Source organism: Callorhinus ursinus, unplaced genomic scaffold (genome assembly GCF_003265705.2).
Source record: "Callorhinus ursinus isolate GAN/ISIS: 27379988/994484 unplaced genomic scaffold, GSC_fseal_2.0 scaffold4, whole genome shotgun sequence".
NCBI classification, from domain to species: Eukaryota; Metazoa; Chordata; class Mammalia; order Carnivora; family Otariidae; genus Callorhinus; species Callorhinus ursinus.
The window spans coordinates 29,731,881-29,757,883 of NW_027397066.1; the positions used below are offsets into that span (position 1 = coordinate 29,731,881).

The window sequence follows — 26,003 nt, forward strand, 5'->3', positions numbered from 1 at the left end:
GGGAACTGTATGTAGTATAAGCTGTATAAACTGAAACACAATTCATTTTAAACAAGTTCAAGTAACACTGGAGAAAAACTATCATAATTATAACACACTGCAGGCATGTAAAACATAAGAGAACAATATTTGTAAAAATTAAACACTGCGTTTGTGAGATGGTGTTAAATAAAGGGATGACGTGTAATTTATGTGATAACAGCGCCACAGTGTTTTGCAACTGAGTAATTAGGTAGAGAATTTGTGTCTGTTTCTACATTGCCAAACTCCTTTCTAACAAATGTTTTTACATTTGTTCTCTTTAATTTTTTACAACCTATTGGGCAAGGGCGGCGGGGTGGGGGGCATGACATTCCCTAAGGCATTTCTCCTACTCAGTAGAGAACTACTGCAAATTTCAGTTCCTACAATCTACTAATGAATGAAAGGGAAAGACAGAGATGAAAGAAAAAAATGAATCTTTGAACCCAAGCAATTGGGAAAACAAAAAGTCCATGTTAATTCCATAGAGTTCAGGCCTGTCAGTGAACTGTCCATAAGGAGATGCAGATTGGCATCCCCCTTGCTATCATCATACCATTTCTCTTAAAAAAGAAGGAATTTCAAAAGCAAGCAAAGGCAATAATTATGATAGCCTGTTCTAACAGCTATTTTAACTTATTGATTATTGATTCAGTAGAAGGGACAGATTTAGAAAAAGGTGAAAGAATTACTGAAAATATATTTGTAGGGATGCTTGACACAGAATCTTAAGGACACTTTCTGGAAGTAGAGAAAAAGCTCTGGAAAAGATTAACAATAATCCACAAAATCAGAGTACACTTCCAGACAGACAGAGTTGAAGGAATGTATGGGAAATAACAGTTTCAAACTGTTTTCCAAACATTGTCCCCTTTATGCTGAGTTTGCAAATGGAATTTAATGTTTGCACTAGATCATACTCTGGCAATAAAAGTCTACGTTAAGAAAAAGGAATTAAATGATACTGTAGAATTCAATTTAATTTAAAAATTGAGATCTTAGCACAAAAAAAAAAAAATACCAGTAGCTATAGTTCAGAACTATGCACAATTAGTAACAGTTCTTCAATCTTTCAAAACGTATTACCACTAATCACGATTATCTTAACTTTGCACTTAAATGTTGGCACATTTAAAAATGTTCAATGAGGAAAAAGATCACTTCCAAATGAAAGTTAATCACAAAAAGAGGTATGATAGTCCCAAGTTGCAGGATGATGCATTCAATGCTGCTGAAGGCTATTTTTATACATTTTCCAACTCCAAAAATATCTTGCTCTCTTTACCTAGATGCTTATCATTTTTTAAAGAAAAAAAAATACCCTTAGAGCAGTGTTTCACTGTATGTAGTTTCTGATACATGTGGAGGTCTTATATAAATGTGGATTACAACATTCTATCCCCAGAAATTCTAAGTCCGAAGTCTGAAATGAGCCCAAATATCTGGAATTTTAACATGCAATTTACATAATGGTCTTAGGAATAGTAAGCCATCTCTCTTCTTTACATGACACCATTTAAACCTAAAGACATTAACTTAATTACCTGAGCCAATTAGTAGCAGAGAAAGAACGAAAACCCGGAACCGCTAGCTCTGTCCAATCGTCTTTGCTCTAAATGAACGTTGGAGCTTCCTTTTAAATAACTCTTCAATATATTTTACCTTTCCACCTTTATCCATTATTTGTTTACTCTCTCTGGAGTGACCTCCGAAGTAAATTTGTAAAACTATGCATCAACAGAGGCAAGAAGAATGAAAACAGTTCATATTTAGGGTAGTGTGGTCAATTTTCCTTATTTTTTTATTCTATTCACACTACAAATTATGTGGGCAATAAATTCACTATTTAAAAATTTTTAAAACTAAAAATAGTTTAGCTTTGATGCATGGAACTCAATTAGATCCAATGCAAATTTAGATACAGAAGTTCAAAGCTAACACCTCTTTTTTTATTTTTTATTTTTACTATAGAAGTATGATTGGTATGTTATATTAGCTTCTGATATAACACCTCTTACATTTTTATAAGTAAATTTTTTTCCATATTTAAAAAAAGCACAAAATTACCGAATGTGCTGTATATATAAAACTTTTAGAAGTAGCACTGAATGATTACCTTTTAGTGCTTTTCTTAAATGCAAGCTTAAAGCCCCCTGCATTCAGGAGAAAGACTCCCCATTTAGCACATCACCCAAGTTCTTCACACAATCTGCTCAACCATGTGAAAAACCAATAGGCAACTTTCCTCTAGAGAGAAAGGCATACACCAGGATGTAAACACAGATAAAACTGGAATGGTAAGTTAGGGCCTAAACACAGAAGGCCTTCCTTAATTTAACCAGCCAGTCTTGAGCCAACTAGTTTTTTAAGACTTGACTCAAGATCAAGTCCCTCAAGACCCAGCTCCATATAAAATGATACAAATTTTTAAAAATAACACATACACAAGCAACGGTATGTACTTTTTAAGGGTATATATAAAGGCATGTTAATGCATAGAAAAGGACCTGAAATATACATGCACTGAAAGTAGGTTTATGTCTCAAAAGATGAGGAGGGGTCCAGCATTAATGCTTTAATTTTTAAGAAGAATGTATCCATTACTTGTGTATGCGGAAGTGTTTCTAATCTCCAGACTTCATTAGTTGCCCTTTTTTGCACTTCTCTACAACTCCTGCATAAGCCTAATAAAGCACTGGGTTCGTCATCCATCACAAACAATGGTCTTGTCAGACTTTTCTTCCTGGAAGACAGGATTTGAGTCCTAAGCAAGCGCACCACTTGCAGAATGCCTCACCTGGTAGAATGTGTATTACTTAATACACACTTACACTCTGAACCTCCTAAGCAGCTAAGTTATTCAAGGAAAGAAGCTTAGGCTATTTCTAAAAGGTCACAGGCCAGAAATTTTCAACATACACTTTAAAAAGAAAGTTTGGTATAGTTGCTAAGATGCTACACTTAGAGTCATAAAGTTCTGGTTTTGTTATGCATGACTATCTACAATCCTTATGCAATCTTCGTTTTCCTCATCTACAAAACATGGAGGAGAAGATCTTCCTCCTATATTTGTGGGCAGGATTAAAAGGAAATGTTTATAAATTAATTAGCACAATACCTGGTACTCACTAGATGATAGTCATTCTTATGCTTTTTATGTTCAATTGCTAATATTAAAGCAATAATTTCATACAATTTCTAATCAGAGAATGTTAATAAAACTTTAAAAAAATCTACTTTGGGAGAATAACATAAACTCAATCTAGCTAATGGAAGCGATGAAACTAATAATGTGAAGTCCGTCAAATCCATGCAAGTAAAAAATGAATACCTCAATTAATCTGGCAAAGTAACTTACATACCAATAAATGCAAATTATGCATTTTTACATTCCATTCCAATGAGAAAAGCTTTAATCATCTCACTTCAGATTGAAAATGTTCACATTCAGTTCATACACATTATAAGCTCTACATCACTATTCTTCTTGAGAAATATGTTAACTATCCAAGTTATTAATATGCCAACAGTGCTCAATGATGCCTTCCACAGTTAATTGGCTAAGAAATCTTATCCAAAAAATATAATAAGATCACACTGCAGTTCAGAAGATGTTTTAAAGATCTATAGTTAATATTTTTTGAAACTAATGTTTGTTTTGAGTTGACATCTGTATTTGTTATGAAAAGTCAGCATTTATATCCCAGCCTATCATAATTCATTATATGTCATTAATGAGTTCATCTTAGATCAGATATCCAAAGCACACCATGCAATTCCATAAATTACTAAGCATCTAGGCTAAAAGATTAAGAATTCATTCCCAAAAAGGGACATTTTCTTATACATAATGAAAACCAGATCTGTTAGGGGCACCTGGGTGGCTCAGTCAACTCAGGTCATGATCTCAGGGTCCTGGGATCGAGCCCCACATCTAGCTCCCTGCTCAGTGGGGAGTCTGCTTCTTCCTCTCCCTCTGCCCCTCTCTCTGCTTGTGTGTGTGCATGCATGCGCATGCTTTCTCTCAAATAAATAAAATCTTTAAATATATATAAAATAAAATAAAAATCAGATATATTAGAGAAAGGGAAGTCTACAGAATCAAATAAAGTTAACAGAATTTGTTAGAACTTTAATACCAGTCTCCTCAAAACACTAAACTTCTCTATTAAGTCTTTCTAATATTAACCAAATTCAGTAAGTCAACAACTCAAGTCCACTTCATTTATATGTGGTGTATGTGTATGTATGTGCATATATGAACCACTTGCCTATAGTGAATTATTTCCTCTGCAAGCAACATATCTACTTAAAAAAAAATGCTGGAAACTCAAGAAAACATGTTACCTGTGCCTACTCTTATTTTCTATTACAAAAGAAACACAACAGGTGCAGAACCGTGCCTATTTCATCAACAGCTGTAATGGTTAATTGGTTCTTGATTGTTACCTCATATAGCGTTATAACACCACTTCAGCTAAATACCCTTCAAAAATTATTTTCAAGACTTTATTTCCCCAGTCCCTTAAAAAGGTGATGTCTAGCTTCAAATTTGATGTAGATTACTTTCCTGTCACCGAGGAACGGAGAAAATTCAACAAAACAACTCTTTCTTACATTTGGTGCAGTACTCAAGGCAAAAGTAAGGCGCTATAAGTAAAAACACTAATAAGTCTAAAAAAGCACAGTTAATGTAATCAAGGCACCGCAATTTGCAATTACTATAACAGAGCTCACCTGTTCATTTTTGCAAAGCCACACGCTGTTTCCACTTAACACAGTAAAAATTTTGGCTTTATACCCTCTCAGTTCAAGATAGCCACATTTCTCAGGTGCAGCAGCTGCTTGAGACTGCAAGGCAGGGGATTGTGATTTCAGTGCATTTAACAGTATGCTGATCCAGTCATTTCTCTCCTCTGAAAATGAAGACAGGAGAAAATACATACATCCATACTCATATAAATTATACAGACACAGAAACATGGGCAAAGGATCTATTTTCCCTATAACACATAATTTACAGATTCTTTCCCACAACCACAATCTAAATGCTACTGCAGTCAGAGCCAATGGCCTAATTCTGTAAGAGAAAAGAAATAACACTACCCAGGTGTTCTGTAATCAATACTACTGGCCCCACCTGGGAGCTTATTAGAATGCAAAATCTCAGGCCCCACTCAGGACCTGATGAATCAAAATCTTCAGTTTAAGAAGATCCCCAGGTGATTTGAATCCATGTTAATATTTAAGAAGCACTCTTATATATTATTCATGACATTGGATTTTCTCTTTTAATAAAAGTAATACTGACATGAGTTAACAGATTTTATCTGGCAATTAAGTTGCTCAAAGGCCCAGAAAATCTTACTTGTTACTTAGAGCCTACTCTACTTAAGAGTATGCTGACTTGATATTCATTCATCCAATTCCATTCTCACTACAGTAACAATAGCATCTCATTTGGTGAATTAAAATTTGGTTTTCTCCCTCCACAAAAGCTAAGTGACCTTCAACTATGTATAACACACTGCGTTATGGACACAGGACTCTGATCTAGTCCCCAAAGAGCAATAAAAGTTGTAAGTCAAGTTATATATGAACATATAACAGAATACTATAAATGTCATACAAATGATATCAAATAAAATATGAGTCAATTCAATGGAAGTAAGTCATTTGCTGAAGGTCATACAGCAAGTTAGTATTAAAATTAGGAGAATCAAATGTTTTAACTCAGACAACTGTTCTCAGCACTATGAAAAAAGTATTTGCGCCAGGTCTTGGAATGAGGAGCATTTGAAAAGACAAAACTGGAGTCTGGTGAGGGAAGAGCAGAACTTTATGACTCTGAGCAGAGAAGAACACAAGAACAAAGGCAGAAAGAACCAACATCTGCTCAGACTAACTTATAGATAAGCATATTGATAATTTTGAACTCAAGAGGAAATAGGAAATATGGATAGAGCTTCTGCAGTACCTGTATAGAATATCGCCTCCAAACTTTTTTACAGAGCCGGGGGGGGGGGGGGGAAGAAAAAGTCAAGAATCTTAGCAAGGAAATGACATGATTAGTATGATGATAGGTAGACCAAACTGGAAGCCTGGGGAGGGTGAGGACTAAGGCCAGAGAGGCCTGAAGTACAATGAAAACGGAAACAAAAGCATATCTGAAGAGTTAAGATCTTAAGTGACGGAAAAAAATAGCTGAAGTTTTAAATATGTTTGACAGGTATTCACAAAAAAAATATAAATTATCAAAATAAAAGTTAGCCTAGTACAATGACTTGAGCAAAGAAGGTGAAAGATTCCATTTTATTAACAGAACCATCTCAGGTTTTCAGTGCCCGGCAGGAGCATCTAGGTGGACAGCAACGCGTGAACGAAGGTAACCTACACAAAAGATTCATGGAAGTAGATAAACGTTTAATGTGAAAGGAGAAACAGGACAAATCCTGAGGTACAACTCTATCTATGAGGCAAGAAAATGGGCTAGCAAAAAAACAAAGAAGTGATTATCAAGGCAAAAGGAACAAAACAAAACAGCCTGAATTCCAGGTAGGAAAAAATTATCAAGAAGGAAGAAGGAGGAAAGAATAAGCAGAGCCCAAGCTTGGAAAATTGGGTAGTATCTCAGATCTAAGGTGTGGACAGAATTACTCCATTATGGATTCAAGATCTCTAGATCTTGGTCTAGGTCTCCAGATTAGACTTGCTCCCATTCAAACATGAACCCTAAGTTATTTTATAATGAGCCATAATTTTTAAATTATCTTTATTTTTTCCTCACCTTCCAAACTACTAAAAACAGTTTTGTCTTTAATGACCAAGGCCAAAGTATTTATTAAAACTCATTCAACAATGCTTTACTACAGGTATTACACAGTCCCCAGGTAATAGTTCCCATGGATCAGGAAGAAATATTTACCCAACTTCCCCAGCATCATTAGAAACTAAAACACATGAAAATGTCTACATTTTATATCTACACGAACAGATCCAGACTGCACTAGGATAACTTATATTTTCAGGAACAACAACAAACCTTCCATTGGTTATTACTTGTGATCATTAGTTTCACACAAGATACTTCTGCCAAGGTAAACAACACATTGTTTTTTGTTTGTTTTTATTAACCTACATAAATCATTTACTTTGAAATGTAGGTCATATTTTTACTGAAAAGAAACCCAACTTAGTTTTTTTTAATTTTCTTTCAACTTTTATTGAAATATAATCAACACACAGTGCTCTATCAGTTCCAGGTGTACAATATGCTTCAAAACTTCCATACGCTACTCAGCGCTCATCAAGGTAAGTGTACTTTTAATCCCCTTTACCTGTTACCTATTTCACCCATCCTCTCCCCCATCTCCCTTCTGGCAACCACCAGTTAGTTCTCTGTATTTAAGAGCCTGTTTTTCTGTCTCTTTTCTTTCTTTTTTCATTTTGTTTTGTCCCTTCAATTCCACGAGTGAAATCCCATGGTCTTTGTCTTTCTCTGATTTGTTTCACTTTGTAGGTCATAACTTTATAAACTAGGCCAAAGTGTTTGTGGCTTCTACCTTGCTCTTAGCATATATCTCAGTTTCTCAGGAAAATAATTTGAAACTGGCAATTGCATCTGTTGGACTTAAACATATGATGGCTGCATCTCAACAAACGGTTCTCTTATAGCCTAGAAGTATTATCTAGCTCCTGAGGGCCTCATTTACTAGTAGGAAGTAAACAGTCATGAATAAGTCCGAGAATTAACAGTAACATGCAGTTTATTCTTAATTACCCATGCCAGTGGAGACAAACAGTGATACAGATCATTCAAACACAGTAAAATAGATTACAAGCAGTACTGGTATTTGGCTATGCAACGTGTGTGTCCTTAGACATGGGGAATATGCTTTGATAAGCCACAACATTCCGAATCAAATACCGATCTTCCCTTGGGCTAAGTGTCTTGGGCAAAGCTTAGTTACTATGCTAGCTTCTGCCTGCTCTTCACACCAAGGTGCTCTTATTCTTTCCAATAACAAACATTTACTGTCTATCTTGATCTTAGCACTTGTTCTAAGCACTATTCCTTAGAGAACTGCTCTGACCTAGATATAGCTTTGCTCAAAGTAGAGCATTCCAGGTTGGAAAAGGGAAAAAAAAGGGGGAGGGGGGAGTAGAGAAAACAAAATCACCACTTTCTTATAATTATGCTAGAATATAAATAAAAGATAACAGCAATTCCCTCAAACCAGTTCTTGAGGTTTTCAGGAATGAACGCCAACTACCATAAGAATCAAAAGAGTAAAAAAACAAACAAAAACCAAAAAGAGACAATATTCTCTGCCCACTAGATTTAGCAGTAGGCATATTCATTAGTAACAAAAAGGACTGATTATCCTAGGGATTAACTACATAAGGGCTGTGTAAAAGATTAGTAACAGAATTTAACAAAGTCTAGATGGACCTCTACTTTTGATACACTAATATAATTGAACTAAAGATTCCTCAACGTAACCCATGATCAATTTCAGAGAAGGAAGTATCTGCACACCATGACTGTTTGTGAAATCAATAGCCATTCATTTGTACAAATATTAACTGAGCACCTACTGGGTTTCAAGACCTATTCTGAATACCAGCAAGGGAAGCATGAACAAGACAGACCACAGCCTTAATCTCCTGGAGTTTGCCCTCTCGTGAAAGGAGGAAGGCAATAAAACATAGATATATAGTGTATTACACAGTGACAAGTGCAATGGGACAAAATAAAGCAAGGGATGAGGGACACAAGAAGTGCTACCTTATACTTAGTACTAGAAAAAGCCTCAGAAAGAAGGCAATGGTTAAGCAAAAGCCTAAAGGAAATGGAAGTGACAGGGCAAGTCAGGAGGATGGCTGCAGGAGGAGCACTCTCAGATGAAGAAAGCAAGTGTCAATGCCCTGGGGTTGACATGGGGGTTTGACATGTTCAAGGAACAAGAGAAGAGCTGAAATGTAGTGAGCGAGGGAGAGCACGGGAGGAGACAAGGACAAAGAGACCAGAGCCAGATCACGTAACGGCTCTTGGACATAAGTATTTTACTCTCAGGGAGATGGAAAGACAACACAGCATCTGAAGTGGACTGATGTGATCAGACTTCCTTGATGCATGATCGCTGACAGCTGTATAGAAAACAGGACTATAAGTCGATCAAAGGCGGTTATTACAATAACCCAGAGAGAGGTGGTGGCTTGCATTAGACTAATAAGGACAGCGGTGTTGAGAATCGATCAGAATCCAGATATATTTCCAAAGTCAAAAATGATCAGATATGCTGATGGGCTGGATGTGCGATATGAGAGGAAAAAGATTCAAGAATGACTCCACAGTTTGTGACCCATTACGATAGTCGACCAACTTATACAACGGAGAACTTTCAATTCCCCGGGCTTTCCCTCCACCTAGTAAATGTTCCATTCACAATGTTCTAAAAACATTAAATATTTTGGGCACCTGGGTGGCTCAGTGGGTTAAGCGTCCAACTCTTGATTTTGGTTTGGGTCTCAGGGTCGTGAGACTGAGCCCGGTCTCAGGCTCCATGCTCAGCACAGAGTCTGCTTAAGATTCTCTCTCTCTCCCTCTGCCCCCCCACCCCACTGTGCTCTGTTTCTCCTTCAAAACAAAAAACCAACATTGACTATTTCAAAACAGGCAAGTCTGCTTGCCCACAATAACTAAGGGAAATTTATGTTTCTTACCAAGTGCTCTTTAAAACAAACAAACAAGCTTGGCAGTACCATCGCTGCCACTGGAGGGCTGTAAGATGCTGTCTGGAAACAGAGTTGAGTGGAAAAACACCTGCCTGCCTCCCAGGGATCCAGGAACAGCTGAGACAGACAGGAACATGACACTACAGCTGAAACCCAGCACTGAAACTGGCCCAGGAACACAAATGACCACCCAGAATTCTTAAGCCCTTTCCTCACTATATGAACTGCCAACTCACAACATCACCTGCTTTTTGAAGTCATGCATCCGCGTGTGTGACCACAGCTACCAGGGGAATACAGACTGGAGAGATCATTAGCTGTTATGAGCCTATGATCAACTCTAGTGGTTCTGCTTCAGGATAAAGGAACTCCACTAAATTTTTTATTTGAGGAAAAGTATTTTTAAAATGTTACTATTTCAACATAATTCACTTTCAACTAAGAGCATAACAATACTTCACTAGGAAACCTGGGGGAATTGAAGCCTTTGAAAATTTGTGGGAAAAAGATGCCAAATTACAATCCTGTCTTAGCAATGCCAATGGGCAAGGCAGCAGTTTGGGAACAGGGACCCTGGCTTCAGAGGAGACAAAGGATAGGCCATTTGGAACCTTCTCACCAAAAATGGAGAATTCATTTCTGGTAGGATGTCAGGCCATTTTCCCTTTGTGTTCTAAACTTTTGTCTTGCTTCTTGGTTAGACTGAAGTAAAGTTTCTTTTGGCTTAAAAGTTAAGTCAAATATTTCATAAGCCACTATGATTGATTTCTTAGTTCCCCCAAAGTAAAAAACAATCAACCATCTGTATACATGGGAGAAGGAAAAAACAATAAAACATACTTAGTATCTTGTTGAAGGTGCCATACTAAATATATAGACACACGTATACTATTTATACACACACACATCTCTACATTTACCTATCTTTAAAAACGTTAGTTATGACATTAAAATGACTTTTTTTTTAAAGATCTTATTTATTCATGAGAGAGAGAAGGGGGGACAGAGGCAGAGGGAGAAGCAGGCTTCCTGCTGAGCAGGGAGCCTGATGCGGGGCTCAATCCCCAGGACCCTGGGATCACCACCTGAGCTGAAGGCAGACGCTTAACCAACAGAGCCACCCAGGTGCCCTAAAAACGACTTTTAATGAAACCACATCACTCAGTAATTCCACGTGGATAGTCTCAGTTTTTACTGAAGCATGTTTTAAAACTTAAAGACCTAAGACTTATTTCATAAATAATAACTTATACCAAAGTTTTAATGAAATTCTTATGCTGTTTCTATCATAATTATGTGATACATGAACTATGAACTATATATGAACTATGTATCACAGCATGTAACTTTTAAACATGTGGGTTGATATATTCTACTTAAATGTGTCTGTTTAACTTTTAACTACAGTAAGTAAATATGGCTAAACAGATTTTCACACAGGTGGGAAGTTTTATTTAGTGTGTCTATCTTAAAATGCAAGCTATGCGGCATATGTGAAATTCATTTTGAGAAGCCAAGGGGAAAGTGATAAGCACCTCAAAGAAACAGGCAGTCACCTTCTAGGCAAAGGAAATCAAAGCATAAGGAAAGATCGTCACAATATCCAGTCCAAAGGAGACTATCTTGGGCCTTCCTGGTCACACTCAATGCTGCCACTGAGGCACAAAAACAGCCACGGACAATATGTAAATGAATGACGGTGACTGTGATGGAACAAGACTTTGTTTACAAAAATAAGCAGTGGCCAGATTTAGGCGACGGGCCATGGTTTGCCAACCCCGACTCGAGGCTATAGATCTCAACGATTTTTTAAATAGCAACCTAAGTAAGAAGCACTGTTTCCCCTACATATGTGCAATATTTACACAGGTATGTCTCACAATACTTACTAGAAGCAATGCACTTTAATATTTCTTATTCTATTTCATGCTTGTTTTTTCTGTTTTGGGGAGATTTGTTTTAGTACCATCAGAAACCACTAAGTTGATTTCACAAATGCATAGTGATGCACAGTTTGAAAAAAGCTGCCCCAGTGTGGACAGCAGCTAGAACTTACGCATTTACTGATTATGCCAAGGAACAATGAAAGCTTTCTAGGAATAGGTAGGATTTATTGAATGTTTTCTATGTGCCTTGCACTGGTATATGTTCTAAGAATCTATCAGTACAAAAAAGACAAATATTGCCCCATAAGATCTAATATTGTTGTAGTTTATAAAAGGGTAAAATGGGCTCTGTGTAAAATGGGATTTTTTTTATAAAATGGGATAATTGTAACACTTACATGCCTCACAAGACTATCGTGAAGAATGAAACACAGATCACTGCATATATCAAGAATTTAGTAAGTTCTCTAAATCACAATTATTCAAATAATTAAGTACCAAGAAGTATTTTCAAAACTGAGTTATAATCTATACTAAAATAAAAGCTTTAAAAAAGAAGTTAAAATTATAATTCTTTAATTAATGAGGATGGCCTTACCTATATTATTTAAAAGTAGTAAGGAATATAGTAATAACGTGTTGATAGTCAATCAAAGTATGCAACAGAAAACTCTTAGCTCTCCTGGATCTCCCTCCTTACCACCCCTCAAAAGTCAGAAAAGATCTAAGGATTTAGGGGCGCCTGGGTGGCTCAGTCGGTTAAGTGGCTGCCTTTGGCTCGGGTCATGATCCTGAGGTCCTGGGATCGAGCCCCACGTCCAGCAACCTCCTCCACGGGGAGCCTGCTTCTCACTATCCCTCTGCCTGCCACTCTGCCTACTTGTGCTGCCAAATAAATAAATAAAATCTTTAAAAAAAAAAAAAAGATCTAAAGATTTAGTCTCTATCCATAAACCGCATGCCATCTAATTTTCACCATCAAGTGACCTATAGCAGAGGAAGAAGGTAAAAAGAATTGAAAAAGTATAAAAGATGCTCCAAAATCTGTACTAGAATGATTACTGAGCCTATGTCTTCAGCTGAACCTGGCATAAGTTAACTTCCCTAGAACCAACCTTTTAATAGTGAGAAAAATTGTTTTTGCATATTAAATAACTACTTTGCATTATCAAACAACAGCTAAAAGGTGGACTCCAAAGGAGCAGAGACGTTTGTCTTTTTTTTTTTCCACTGCTATATATCCAGAATTTAGAAGAATTCTTGGCACTTAGTAGATTCTAAGTATTTGCTGCAGGCAAGAATAATGAACAAAGAGCAAATGACTTGCCAACTTGTTTATGGCATTCAAAATAATATAAAATGTAAATTACTTAAAAGTAACATATTTTAAGATCTCTTGACGTCTGTAGCTTCACTAGTTTATCAGTCTTCTGATTGGTCAGAAAGTAATGTCAATGAGTGTTTCTACAGGGATAAAGAAATAATCTTACCTTCTTTTTCTACTCTAAAAACAAAAGTCCTTTGTGTTGTAACAACTTCAAATTTGTTGTCTCCTTGAACCCGTACCGTAGATATAGCAGAAAGGGGAATTATTCCTTTTGAATACTTTTCCTGTATTAGAGAAAAAGATACACAAACAAGACAGATTAAAATGAAATTCTTGTGACCTTACCAGAAAAAGAATGGTACAATATTTGTAAATATTTACAAGCATATTGTGTTTCTTTCATAATTTTAATCTAAATTTTTAAAATGACATACAAATAGTATATATCCTCAGACACACTTAACACCCCAGAAAGGAAAATATTAAATGGTCCTTTCACGTGAGATGTCTTTTCAATTTTCTCCTCTTCTGGAATTTAAAATTAAAAGGCAAAGAATCAAATACAAACAATTGCACTAGACCAGCAATACAGAGTTCCCAAAACCAACTGTATGTTTTTTAAAACAATCTGGTCAAAATGATTTTATGGTGTTTGCAGGCATCTGCTGGCCATGATGGGTACTGTAACTAAACTACTTTAAAACTACTGCTACTGCATATTGTGAACAAGAATATCTATCAAAACCAGACTGTTGCATTATATCAATTAAACATATTACCCAGTGATTCTAATAATTATCTTAATATCACAACTGCCTCACTCTACCTTTAATTCCCCAACAAAAAATGAATGAAAAAGACAAAAGAATGGAAAAAGATGGATTTGTCTGTTTGCAACTGGCATATACCTAATACAATTTTGGCTGTTAGCAACCGGCACACGCATTTTACCATTTTGCTCAAGAAGGTCATTCTGAAGACTCTTGGTAGCTTTCTCAGTCTTTGTTTTTCTGGATCCACCAAAACCATTTGGCATAAGGACCACCTGACAATTTCAGCTTTTTACTAAGGGTGAAATATTTACTGGGCCTTGTGTTGGAAAGAAAATTCAAATAGTATTTACACATTCAAGGAGCCTCAAAATGAAAAACAAGCTAATGTAATGACAGAAAAGTTTAAAACGTAGTCCAAACCACGGAACGTATGAGTACAAAGATGGAAACTCCCAGCTTCTGCTTAAAAGAGGTCAGATGTTTTCACAGACATAATGACATTGGAGCCTGACCTGAAGAAAGCTTGAGCTTAACCACACAGATAACTGGTTGGGAGGCCATCCTGGCTGGAAACTTTAATAATAATAAAGGCAAAGTAGAGAAATAAGAGCATCCACAGTGTAGAGTCCAAAGAGGTAAAACTGGAAACACATATCAAGGACACATTATGGAAGGTCTTAGATATCAGAAGAGTCTGGATACATCTTTACAGGGTTTCTTCTACTATTTCCTTCCACAGAATGATTCACGGAACTCTCATTTTTTAGCAGATCCCAAGTATCTGAAGCAACTGGTTTAAATGTATTAAACCATTCCATGCAGAGAACAAACGTCAAGGTCATATTCCTCCTAGTGGTAAACTCCTGCCATGTATTATCAGATAGGTAAGGGACAGTCACGGTCAGCAGCCCGGTGTTCTACTGGGAGGTTATCCTCTGCCCACTGAAAAGATACACTGTGCTATCATGGCATTCCCTCTTAGTTCTCTGACAGTTTCTTCTCTTCCAATGCCTCTGCTCCAATCTCCTATCCCTGACTACATGTATGCATCAAAATCCTATGCATTCTTCAACACCATTTTAACTACCAACACCACAAAGGCTTTCCCACATCCCCTCACACAGCCAACACTGAACACGGTTTCTGAACTGTAACTGAAGAAGATGAGTGGGCAAACTCACAGAAAAACAAGGACGTCAAGAAGTAAGTAATTTCAAGGCAACTTTTCTTCTCCTTGTTTTCCACTTTTTTATCTTCTCTAAGAAAATCCATTCTTGCTATTTCAACTGCCAACTTCATGAGGAAAATTCTAAAATCTGTCCCTTCCTTATCCATTTTGGTCAACTCCAACCTCATATTTCAAGTTGCATGTAACTGCAATGGTGCATATAACTGTCCCATAAGCACCTCAAACTTTAAATTATCTCCTGAAAACATAACCTCCCCCCCCTTTATATCTGTTCATTAAAATACTACTCTTCTAGTCAGTCTTAAGTAGTCATTCATTTGTGTGGCTCATTTGCACCCACATAACTTGGGACTCTCCCTACAGTGACTGTGGCAACTTCCTCCCTGGCACCCTCTGATTCTCTCCAGTCACATGAGCCTTCTTTGAGGTTCCATGAACATACCATGTTTCTCCCCAATCTAGTGCCTTTGCTTACTCTGTTATTCAAGAAATGTTGTCCACATCCAGCTTCACATGGTTCCTGCCTCTCCATCCTTCACATTTCAGCATAAGTATATGCTCCAGAAGAAAGGTTTTCTGACCAGCCTCTTCTCATAGGCCCCCCATCCTCACCTAGGCAGAAGACCCTAATTTAAGCTAATAACAACCTGCATGTTTCCTTTATAGCAATTACTAACTATAACTTAAACAGTGATTTTTATATTTACTGTGTGATCATTTGATTAAGACGGTCTCCCCAAATAGACGGTGGGTCATACATCTGTTTTCCTCAGACCTTACACATAATCGGCATTGCAGAAACATTTTCTCAATTAATGAATTCTATGTCCAATCAATCACAATCAAATCAAGCTCTGACAGCTCATTTTTGGTATTTTTTTCTAAATTCATTTTTTAATACCTCCACTTGCCTACACAGCCTACACCCAGATAATTACTGCCCGATTTACTGCACACTCCCTTGATTTGCCCCCTACTTTCACTTCTCTTCCTTCTAACCTTTCTTACATATGATTGTTCAAATGTCATAGTTGGAAAAAAATAAAGAAAAGGTTCATAGAGGGGGATTAAAAAAATGGATCTTGAAGTTTGCACAGAATTTTGATGGATGGCAATGGCTCAGAAGGTTCAGATGGAAGAGCAAAAACATGGAGATGAAAATACAGGAAAAAGACATGTTCGCATTCCCCACAGTGTGTACCCAGATACCGCTGAAAAAAGTCATGCAAAGAAATACATGACTGACTGGCTTAAAGGAAACCCAATAAATGCAGCCGGGTATGATGGCAATGCTAGGCACTACTAGACCGCTAAGTGCTCCAGGAATGAGACAAGTGGGAAAATGTCTCCCTAGTGTCAGGCAACCTCAGACATGGGAAGGAGCATAGTACCTTTGGGGACAGTGCAAGGACCTCTGGCTGTAAGTCTATAGTGGCTGAGATAAACTGAAAAATCTAGAATGTCCACAAACATTTACACTTCTCTTAGATGATCCATTCTCAAATCTTAATTTGCTTAAGAATTACAAGAGCTTATAAAACTAGATCTCTAGTGAGATAATTAACCATTTGTGGAATAAAAATGTTACCATTGACACATCTTTCAGTATAGAAAAAGCAAGCAGCGCTGTAAGAAAAGAAATCAGAATTTTAAATAGGAGATTTTCCCACCTCTAGATCTGCTTAAAGAGATTAAAACAATTCCTTACAAAAAAGCAACCCACCCACATGCCTATAATAATATCCTATTTAACAGGTAAATACTCCAAAATAGAAAAATAAATAAATTCCCCCAGGAGTGATCAAAATGTACTTAACAAGCTAACTATCATGTCACTTTAACCTCAGGAAGTTATAGTTTCTCTAGTGGCTCATTTGTAAGCTATTATGAGGTCCCAGAAATCTCGTAATTCTTAACACTGTAGAGTTGACTTTATATTTCTCTTCAAACAACACACGATAAAGACAAGATAGAGAAAAAAAAAAGGCTCAGAATGATTGTGTTTTTCAGAGTGTAAAATCTTCCTTAAGGACAGAAATTTTAAAGCATCCCTTGAGCCTATAACACACAGATATCTAGGTCAAGTTTGTCATTTATCTACTACCACTTTCAGACAATGAAATGACCACAGAGCAATTCTGCCCCCAGCCGAGTGAGAATGGGGGTGAGTGAGATTTCTTGGCAGGTGACAAGATATCAAGGCTGGTGGGATGATGCCATTTTCAGTAATACAATGAAAAAGTTCTTGCAGAGACGTGATAGAGCAGCACTGAGGAAAGTGAGGTAAAACTAGAGAAACACAGAGCTCTGCCCAGCCACACACTCCTCAGGTGCACCTTTAAACACTAAAAGGTGCGAGGACTCAGCACACATGACAGATGACACTGTCGCTATGGCCACACCCAGGCCTTCCACACACTGGCCCTGAAATACCCTCTTCCCAGCCCTCCAATCTATCCTTGAGCAAGGTGGGTCACAACAGAAACTGTGTCTCCTTTTAGGAAACAGCCAACCCAACATTTTTATTTTTTTGCCAAGATGAAACCAACCATCTGGATAGTAAAGGGACGAAATGCCACAAAAACAGTAATTCAAATTTTAAAAACACTGTTAAGCAAAAGAATTTGTAACCATTCATTTTAACATGAACTTTGTATCACAATTTCAAACCAAGGTTGAGGCATTTTTGTTGCATCAATGCCGACAACGTGGCAGGCACTCATCTCACTGCTGGACACGGATACCAGAAATTCTCTCTCCCACATGGGGATAATACCACCACCAACAGAGCCTCATGGCACGGAAGTCTTACTCTTGAATAGTATTCCCCCTCATTTCAATCAAATCAGAGAAGGGCACAGCTGCTAAAAAAAAACTAGGGGTCAGATTCCAGCAGATACAGAGACCACATTGTACCCACCGCTGGAATGGAAACTGTCTCAACATGCAAATGCACAAGCAAACTAAAAACAGTAGCAAAGGCAGAAAATCAGCTTTTAAAAAATACTCATCCCACCATCTTGCAAACCTCGAAGAGGTGTGTTTAAACTTATTTAATGCTTTATCTGGATGACTACAAGGTGAAACCAAGTAATACTTCTCCAAACTTTCTAATGTTCTTAGTATTGGAGCATGTGTCCTGTAGCACTGAAGAATCAATATATGAAAGGGAGTTTCTTTTCAAGCCACAAATATCACAATAGGAAGAAATATTCTCCAAATAATGAGAAAATGTTAGAGTATAAGCTATAAATAAGAAAATGTGCTTAAATGTTAAATGAATCTAGCAAGAGAATGTTTATATTTCAGACTATAAGATTACCTGATTTTAATTAACTAAAAATACTATATATTAGTTCCAACTTTTCATTAAGGAAAATTGTCAAACACAGAGAAGTAGAATGATTATGACAACTGACATCGATATATCCTCCAACCAGATTTGACAACTGTTAACATCTTCAGTTTTTATTTTACCTATGTGTGTGTGTAAATATATTTATAAATATAAATATATAGATAAGTAACATCTGAAAAACATCGGCAGATAGGACACTTCAAATATTACAGCCTACGTCTCCTAAGAATAAAGACATTCTCATACCTAATGAAGACATGATCAAAACAGTATCATGTTGTTAAGATTCACTTGCCTAAAGACAAAACTGTGACCACTTTCTCATCAAGATGTTCAATGAGCTCTAGCTCCAAAGAACTTCTCAGTTTCATCTCTTCAAGTCTCCTTCATATATTCTTTTTTTTTAAATTTTATTTTGTTATGTTAATCACCATACATTACATCATTAGTTTTTGATGTAGTGTTCCATGATTCATTGTTCGCATATAACACCCAGTGCTCCATTCAATATGTGCTCTCTTTAATACCCAACACCAGGCTAACCCCCATCCCCCCACCCCCCTCCCCTCGAGAACACTCAGTTTGTTTCTCAGAGTCCACAGTCTCTCATGGTTCCTCTCCCCGTCCGATTTCCCCCCCTTCTTTTTTCCCTTCCTACGAACTTTTGTTTTTTTTTTTCTTAAACATATAATGTATTATTTGTTTCAGAGGTACAGGTCTGTGATTCAACAGTCTTGCACAACTCACAGTGCTCACCATAGCACATACCCACTCCAATGTCTATCACCCAGCCACCCCATCCCTCCCACCCCCACCACTCCAGCAACCCTCAGTTTGTTTCCTGAGATTAAGAATTCCTCGTATCAGTGAGATCATACGATACATGTCTTTCTCTGATTGACTTATTTCACTCAGCATAATACCCTCTAGTTCTATCCACGTCATTGCAAATGGCAAGATTTCTTTTTTTTGATGGCTGCATAATATTCCATTGTATATATATACCACAGCTTCTTTATCCATTAATCCATTGATGGACATCTTGGCTCTTTCCACAGTTTGGCTATTGTGGACACTGCTGCTATAAACATTGGGGTGCACGTACCCCTTTGGATCCCTACATTTGTATCTTTGGGGTAAATACCCAGGAGTGCAATTGCTGGATCGTATGGTAGCTCTATTTTCAACTGTTTGAGGAACCTCCATACTGTTTTCCAGAGTGGCTGCACCAGCTTGCATTCCCACCAACAGTGTAGGAGGGTTCCCCTTTCTCCACATCCCCGCCAACATCTGTCATTTCCTGACTTGTTAATTTTAGCCATTCTGACTGGTGTGAGGTGGTATCTCATTGAGGTTTTGATTTGGATTTCCCTGATGCCGAGCGATGTTGAGCACTTTTTCATGTGCCTGTTGGCCATTCGGATGTCTTCTTTGGAAAAATGCCTGTTCATGTCTTCTGCCCATTTCTTGGTTGGATTTTCCTTCATATATTCTATTTTCCAATCAGAAAACTGACTTCGCATCTGGACATCTCATGGTTCTCTCTGTTACCACATCCTAGTCTCTCTGGTCCCTATGTGCAAACATTCCTCTTTTTCAAGACCATGGCAAATGAAATCTCATGCAAGAAGCCTTCTTTGGTTCTTCCATACCCTTTCAGATACAAAGTAACCTCTCCTTGTGTTGCCTACCTGTAGTATCCTTTTGTAAACATTCCTTAGTGCTTTCTAAGAGAAAGATAATTTTTTATTCATCCTTACATCATTCACAACAATTCCTGTTGTTTGTAGAAGACACTCCATAAATAATTGTTGGATGTGTAATTTTTTTAAATCCAAATTTTATGTGTAAAGAAAAGTTAAACTATGAACAGAGTGTTTCACCATATGTAAACTCTTTTCATGTTGGTAATCCAACTTCTGTTCTTAAAAAACAAATTGCTTGCTTAGTACTGAAGTGTACCTTGGATATGCAAGAAAATCTTTGAGAACTATAAAATATTCTTACCTTCTCGTTATTGTAATAAGAAATGCTAAGGCCATCAAATTTCACCCATCTCTTCTGAAACATGCGTTTTCTGTAAAACATATGAAACTGTTATTTTACATTCAAGTATCATGAACTTGGATTTTAAATACATTTGTAGTGTAACTGTTGAGTACATTCCTATTTGTTGTTAAACAGTGTAAAAAAACATTAGGCTATGACAGTGTACGTTTTGGCAATGGCATGTAGGGAAAAAAACATAAAATGACATTTCCTAATCAGTTAACATAAGTATTTAAAACAATGATGCTGTTGGTACTGGCACAAAAATAGACACATAGATCAATGAAATGGAATAGAGAACCCAGAAATAAACCCACATTTATGTGGTCAATTAATTCATCTACCACAAAGAAGGCAAGAATATCCAATGGGAAAAAGACAGTCTCTTCAACAAATGGTGTTAGGAAAACTGGACAGCTACATGCGAAAGAATGAAACTGGGCCACTTTCTAACACCATCCACAAAAATAAACTCAAAATGGATTAAATACCTAACTATGAAATCTGAAACCATAAGAATACTAGAAGAGAATATAGGCAATAATTTCTCTAACATCAGCTGTGGCAGCAGTTTTCTAGATACTTCTCCTAAGGCAAGGGAAACAACAGCAAAAATAGACTACTGGGACTACTTCAAAATAAAAAGCTTTTGCACAGTGAAGGAAGCCATCAACAAAACAAAAAGGCAATCTACTGAATGGGAGAAGACATTTGCAAATGATATATCTGATAAGGGCTTAATATTCAAAATATATAAACAACTTACACAACACCAAAAAAAAAAAAGCAATTCAATTAAAAATGGATAGAGGAACTTAATAGACATTTTTCCCAACAACACATACAGATGGCCAAGAGACACAAGAAAAGATGCTCAACATCACTAATCATCAGGGAAATGCAAATCTAAAACTGTAAAGAGATATTACATTACACCTGTCAAAATGTCTAGAATCAAAACCACAACAAATAACAAGTGTTAAGGAGGATATGGAGAAATAGGAACGAACCCTCATGAACCAATTCCTCATTGCTGGAAATGTAAATTGGTACAGCCTCTGTGCAAAATAGTATGGAGGCTCCTCAAAAAATTAAAAATAGAGCTACCCTATGATCCAGTAATTCCACTACAGAGTACCTAAAAAACACACACAAAACAGCATTTTGAAAAGATATATGCACCTCATGTTTACTGCAGCTTTATTTACAATAGCCAAGATATGGAAGCAATCCAAAAGTCCATCCATAAATGAATGGATAAAAGTGTGTGTGTGTGTACATACACACATATACATACAACAGAATATGATGCAGCCATAAAAAAAGGATGAGATCTTGCCATTTGTGACAATGTGGATAGACCTAGAAAAGATTATGCTAAGTGAAATAAGTCAGGATGAGAAAGACAAATACCTTATGATTTCACTCATGTGAAATCTAAAAAACAAAACAAATGAATAAACAAACAAAAAGCAGAATCAAACCTATAAATACAGAGAACTGATGATTGTCAGAGGGGAGAGGGTTAGGAGGATGGTTAAAATGGGTAAAGAGAAATGGGAGGTACAAGTTTCCAGTTATAGAATGAATAAGTTATGGAAATAAAAGACACAGCCCAGGGAATATAGCCAATGATACTGTAAAAGTGTTGTTGGCTACACTCCAGAACTAATGTAACATTGTATGTCAACTATATTCAAATAAAAAAATTAAATAAATAAAACAATGATATTATTAAGGGTATTAGTATCCAAATTTATAAGGATTAGCACAAAAGTGTGGTGAGAAACACTAGCACTGCACCCATTTCCCCTAACAGAAATAATCTCTTAATAAATATAATATAGGGGCACCTGACTAGCTCAGTTGGTACAGCATGCAACTTTTGATCTCAGGGTTATGAGTTCAAGCCCCAGACTGGGAACAGAGTTTACATAAAAATAATTTTTTTAAAAAACATTTAAAAAAATAATATAAGCTTTCATCCTTCATTAAGCTTACAGCATTTACCTTTACTTTTGCTTTGGAGCATGAATAATATTTTGCCAAAATAACAAAGCTTTGTCAGTTGGATTTATGAATTACTTAATTTTGATCAAATGAGCTGAAAAAAGCCCCATATAGAGAATCCTTTACAATCATCCAAAATTCACTGAAATATTAACATTTTTCAAAAAGAATCATATGAAAGGCAAATGCAATTTAAGATGATTATGGAAAAATAATGAGAAACAAAGCAAAATAACATAATCACATGTTTCCTGTTTAGGTTTAAAAGAAAAACTTTTTCTGACTGTATAAGGGAAAAGTGAAGAACCAATTCCCACTTGGGCTTGTTCTTGTTTTGTTTCAGAACCCTTCCCTTGAAGTCAGATATTCCTATTCTCTAAGTGGCTTTCTCTACTTGACACAATATACTTTTAGCTTCTAATACAAATGATATATATGAAAACTAACTTCCTGTTTAAATAAAGTCATTTCTAAGCAAATATGTAAAAAACAACCATGTCTACCTTTTCCATTTGTAGTTTGCTAACATGTTTAGGATAAGGGATTAGTTTAACTTTCTGTGGTTTTCCTAAGATTTAAAGATAGAAAAAAGAACATATGGAAGTGTGGAGACCTTGCCTTCCCAGCTGTTTTCTGAGCACCAAACATGTATCACTCAAGTGAAATGCAGCAAGCCTCCCACACTGATCTATTCGGCTTTACATAAAATTAGAGCAAACCTGATCAAATGGATAAAAGTTTCAAAGTTCATCAGGACAGATATTTCCATATATAAGCATTTGAATTAATTATGAAGTAACAATAAACACCTTGAAATCATAAGCATAACTACTCAACTTTCTTTCCATCATCTTTCTGCCCCTTTTTAACTTCTCTTGGTCTGATTTCTTAACCGTGAAACATGCAATAGTTAGACATCTAAAGAGTTCTTTAAATTCCTTGCCTTAAAAATATTAAAAGGTAAAGAAGTATTAAATACAAAGTAATTATACATTGAACAAATCAATCACTCTGCACTCATTTCATGTTGATCTCTGTCATACTTGAACACAGGTAAATACACATCTTCCCACACAATGTCGGCAATAATTCTGTAAATCAAGATTTTTATTTTGGGCCCTACCCACCTTACTTTGTGAATGGTGGTAAGCTGGAGCTCAACAGTATACATAATCTTCCATTTCAGAATAAAAACAATCAACATCTTTTAGGGAAATGATTACCATTACCCCTCTATTCCCTTTGCTACTGACTCCTCCTCTTTCAGAGTTCTACGTATAGTACCTACACAAATACTGCTTCCCAATGAGACAATCCAAAGCAGATGACAAAGTTATTTTCTCTCAAAGTACACCTTTTCCTCCCAATACTTAACACAATCTGTGTGTGTGTGTGTGTGTGTGTGTGTGTATTTGTTTACTTGCTCAATGTCTGTCTCCCATACCATACCCTATGCTTTACAAGGACAAACTCCGAGAGTGTTTCATCTTTCACTACACGATCTGCAACTAACACAGAGACATGTATGGCACTAAAAAAAGAATTTGTTAAGTGAATGAGTGACATGAGTGCAGTTCCTTTAGCAAGATGACAAATAAACCTCAATGACTAACATTCAAATAATGAGCATCTTTAAAAAAAAAAAAAAAGGTTGGTGGAAGACAGGAAAACTTCTGAAAACTCAAAATTAAATTCAAAGTTTCAAAACCTGCCAAAGCACAGAGTGAAAAAAGTTTTAAAACCTACTTTAATATGTTTTACTTAAGATCGTTAATTGCAGCCACTCAGACTCAAAAAGCTTCCTCGGAATTCCATCACCAACTAGATAGATGGTTTGGGATGTGAGGCATCATCCAGGAGTACAACATTTGTACCCACAGAAAAATGAGAAGGGGAAGAGACAGGGCAGACAATTTAGGGATCAAAGGTACCACCATCTGACCACATCTCCTCTTGGGCACTGATGACAAAGGAGACACTCTATCCTTGGCTCTCTGAGGAAAGCCTCATCCAAAACCTCAGCCTCTGTAAGACGCAGTTTCAGAGATAGTCTCCCACCCATTTAGTTTTCACAGCTACCAGGTTAACTGTTAGATGTGTTCAGCCATTTTAACTCAATATTCTTAGATTATTAAATCTAATAATCTATGGAGGACAAATCCCAGCTGACAGTGAAATGGAAAGAGAAGCCACATGGTGTAGCAGCTAAGGAAACAACCATTTTGCAGTTGGAGAGAGCTACTTGGCAATCCTACGATTAACCCTCTCCTTCTGCTGTCATTCATTCATCCAGCCAGCCATCAAATCTGTGGGGACTTACTCTGTGGACACCATCCTCCAGCCATATTGCTTCCTATCTCTAGACTCTTGCCCCCAGGCCTTCTCAGATGCGATTTTCCCTGCTTGGAATGCTCCCTGTCTGCTCTGGACAGGGCCGGCTCCTTATCCTTGAAACCTCAGCCTGAAAGCATTCCCTCCAAGTAGCCATCCTTACACTACCATACATATCCTACAGATCCCCTTGGTCTCTTGCTCCATTTCTTCACTTAATGACACCTAACAGACTTTGTATTTATGTATTTGTTTTGCTTCACCCATCTCCCATGCTAGATATTGAGATACCTCAGTGGAGAAACCAGTTCTATTTTGTTTATCAATATAAAACCAGCGACTGCCACAGTTCCTAGCAATAAAATGTGCTTAATAAATTTTTAATGAACAAAGGAATATATTTTTCACTGAAAAATGCTTACTCAAATTTGCATTATTTATATAGAGAGAAGAGAAACACCACTAAAACATTTTACCCTCCATTTCCTCATTTCATTTTTTGCTTTTTTCAAATACTAAAGACCAGATTTTTTTAATAGGTAAAAATAAAGGCTTTCTAAAATACCTTGTAATCACAGAAAAATTAGAGCCTACAGAAAGCTTGGAAAATTCATCACTAATACCCATATAATTTAAAAATACATTTTATGTTTAAGCACTTTTAAAATACACTTTTTAAAAAATGTATGCATTTGACATATTCCTATTTAAAAATATAAATTAATACAAATGTTTCTAAAACTAAATATATATAAATATTGTTCAATCTATTTTGCTCATTAAATATGTCAACATTCAATTAACTGTTTTCTACACGTAAGTTCAATACTGAATTCTAATAACTGGTAATTATAGATAAGAACTTACATATATATCCCTTCTCACATTATTATTCTCCTTTCCAGCGAATGGAAACTCAGATTTAATGTTGGTAAAGCCTACAAATTAAATTTAAATGAAATAATAAGGGAGTACTTGAGAAGGTGTTTCTAAATGTCAATGTACAATTTTAAAATAAATATCAATGAATACTAAAGTTTTAAGAACTATCTTTTCTGTGCAAGGGTTATATATTTCACAGATTTATAAAAGGTTATTAGACATCAGACAACTAATTCCACTGGAATTATGTAAAATTAATCTACTACCCACAGTTAGCAGTTCCAAAAGTACTTTAAACATTTACTCTGATGTAAGTTAAGCGTTTTCCCTTAAATTTCACTTAACGGCTTAATTTGCTTAGTGAATGCTAAAAATAAAGACATGGTATAAAATACAGGGTCATCCTAGGCTGTGTTTCTACTGTCATAGCACACAAATT

The 26,003-nt window shown here is 36.4% G+C and overlaps 1 protein-coding gene across 8 annotated transcripts in view; it reads right to left on the minus strand.

The window, feature by feature from the left end:
* ARAP2 (ArfGAP with RhoGAP domain, ankyrin repeat and PH domain 2) overlaps positions 1 to 26,003 on the minus strand; it is a 181,163-nt gene that overhangs the window by 119,130 nt on the left and 36,030 nt on the right. For all 8 annotated transcript variants that reach the window (XM_073891514.1, XM_073891516.1, XM_073891517.1 and 5 more), the window contains 3 exons: positions 20,300 to 20,369; positions 13,136 to 13,256; positions 4,759 to 4,937 (listed from right to left, as the gene is read on the minus strand). In XM_073891514.1, coding sequence (XP_073747615.1) covers positions 4,759 to 4,937; positions 13,136 to 13,256; positions 20,300 to 20,369 — 370 coding nt within the window. The remainder of the gene's footprint in view (positions 1 to 4,758; positions 4,938 to 13,135; positions 13,257 to 20,299; positions 20,370 to 26,003) is intronic.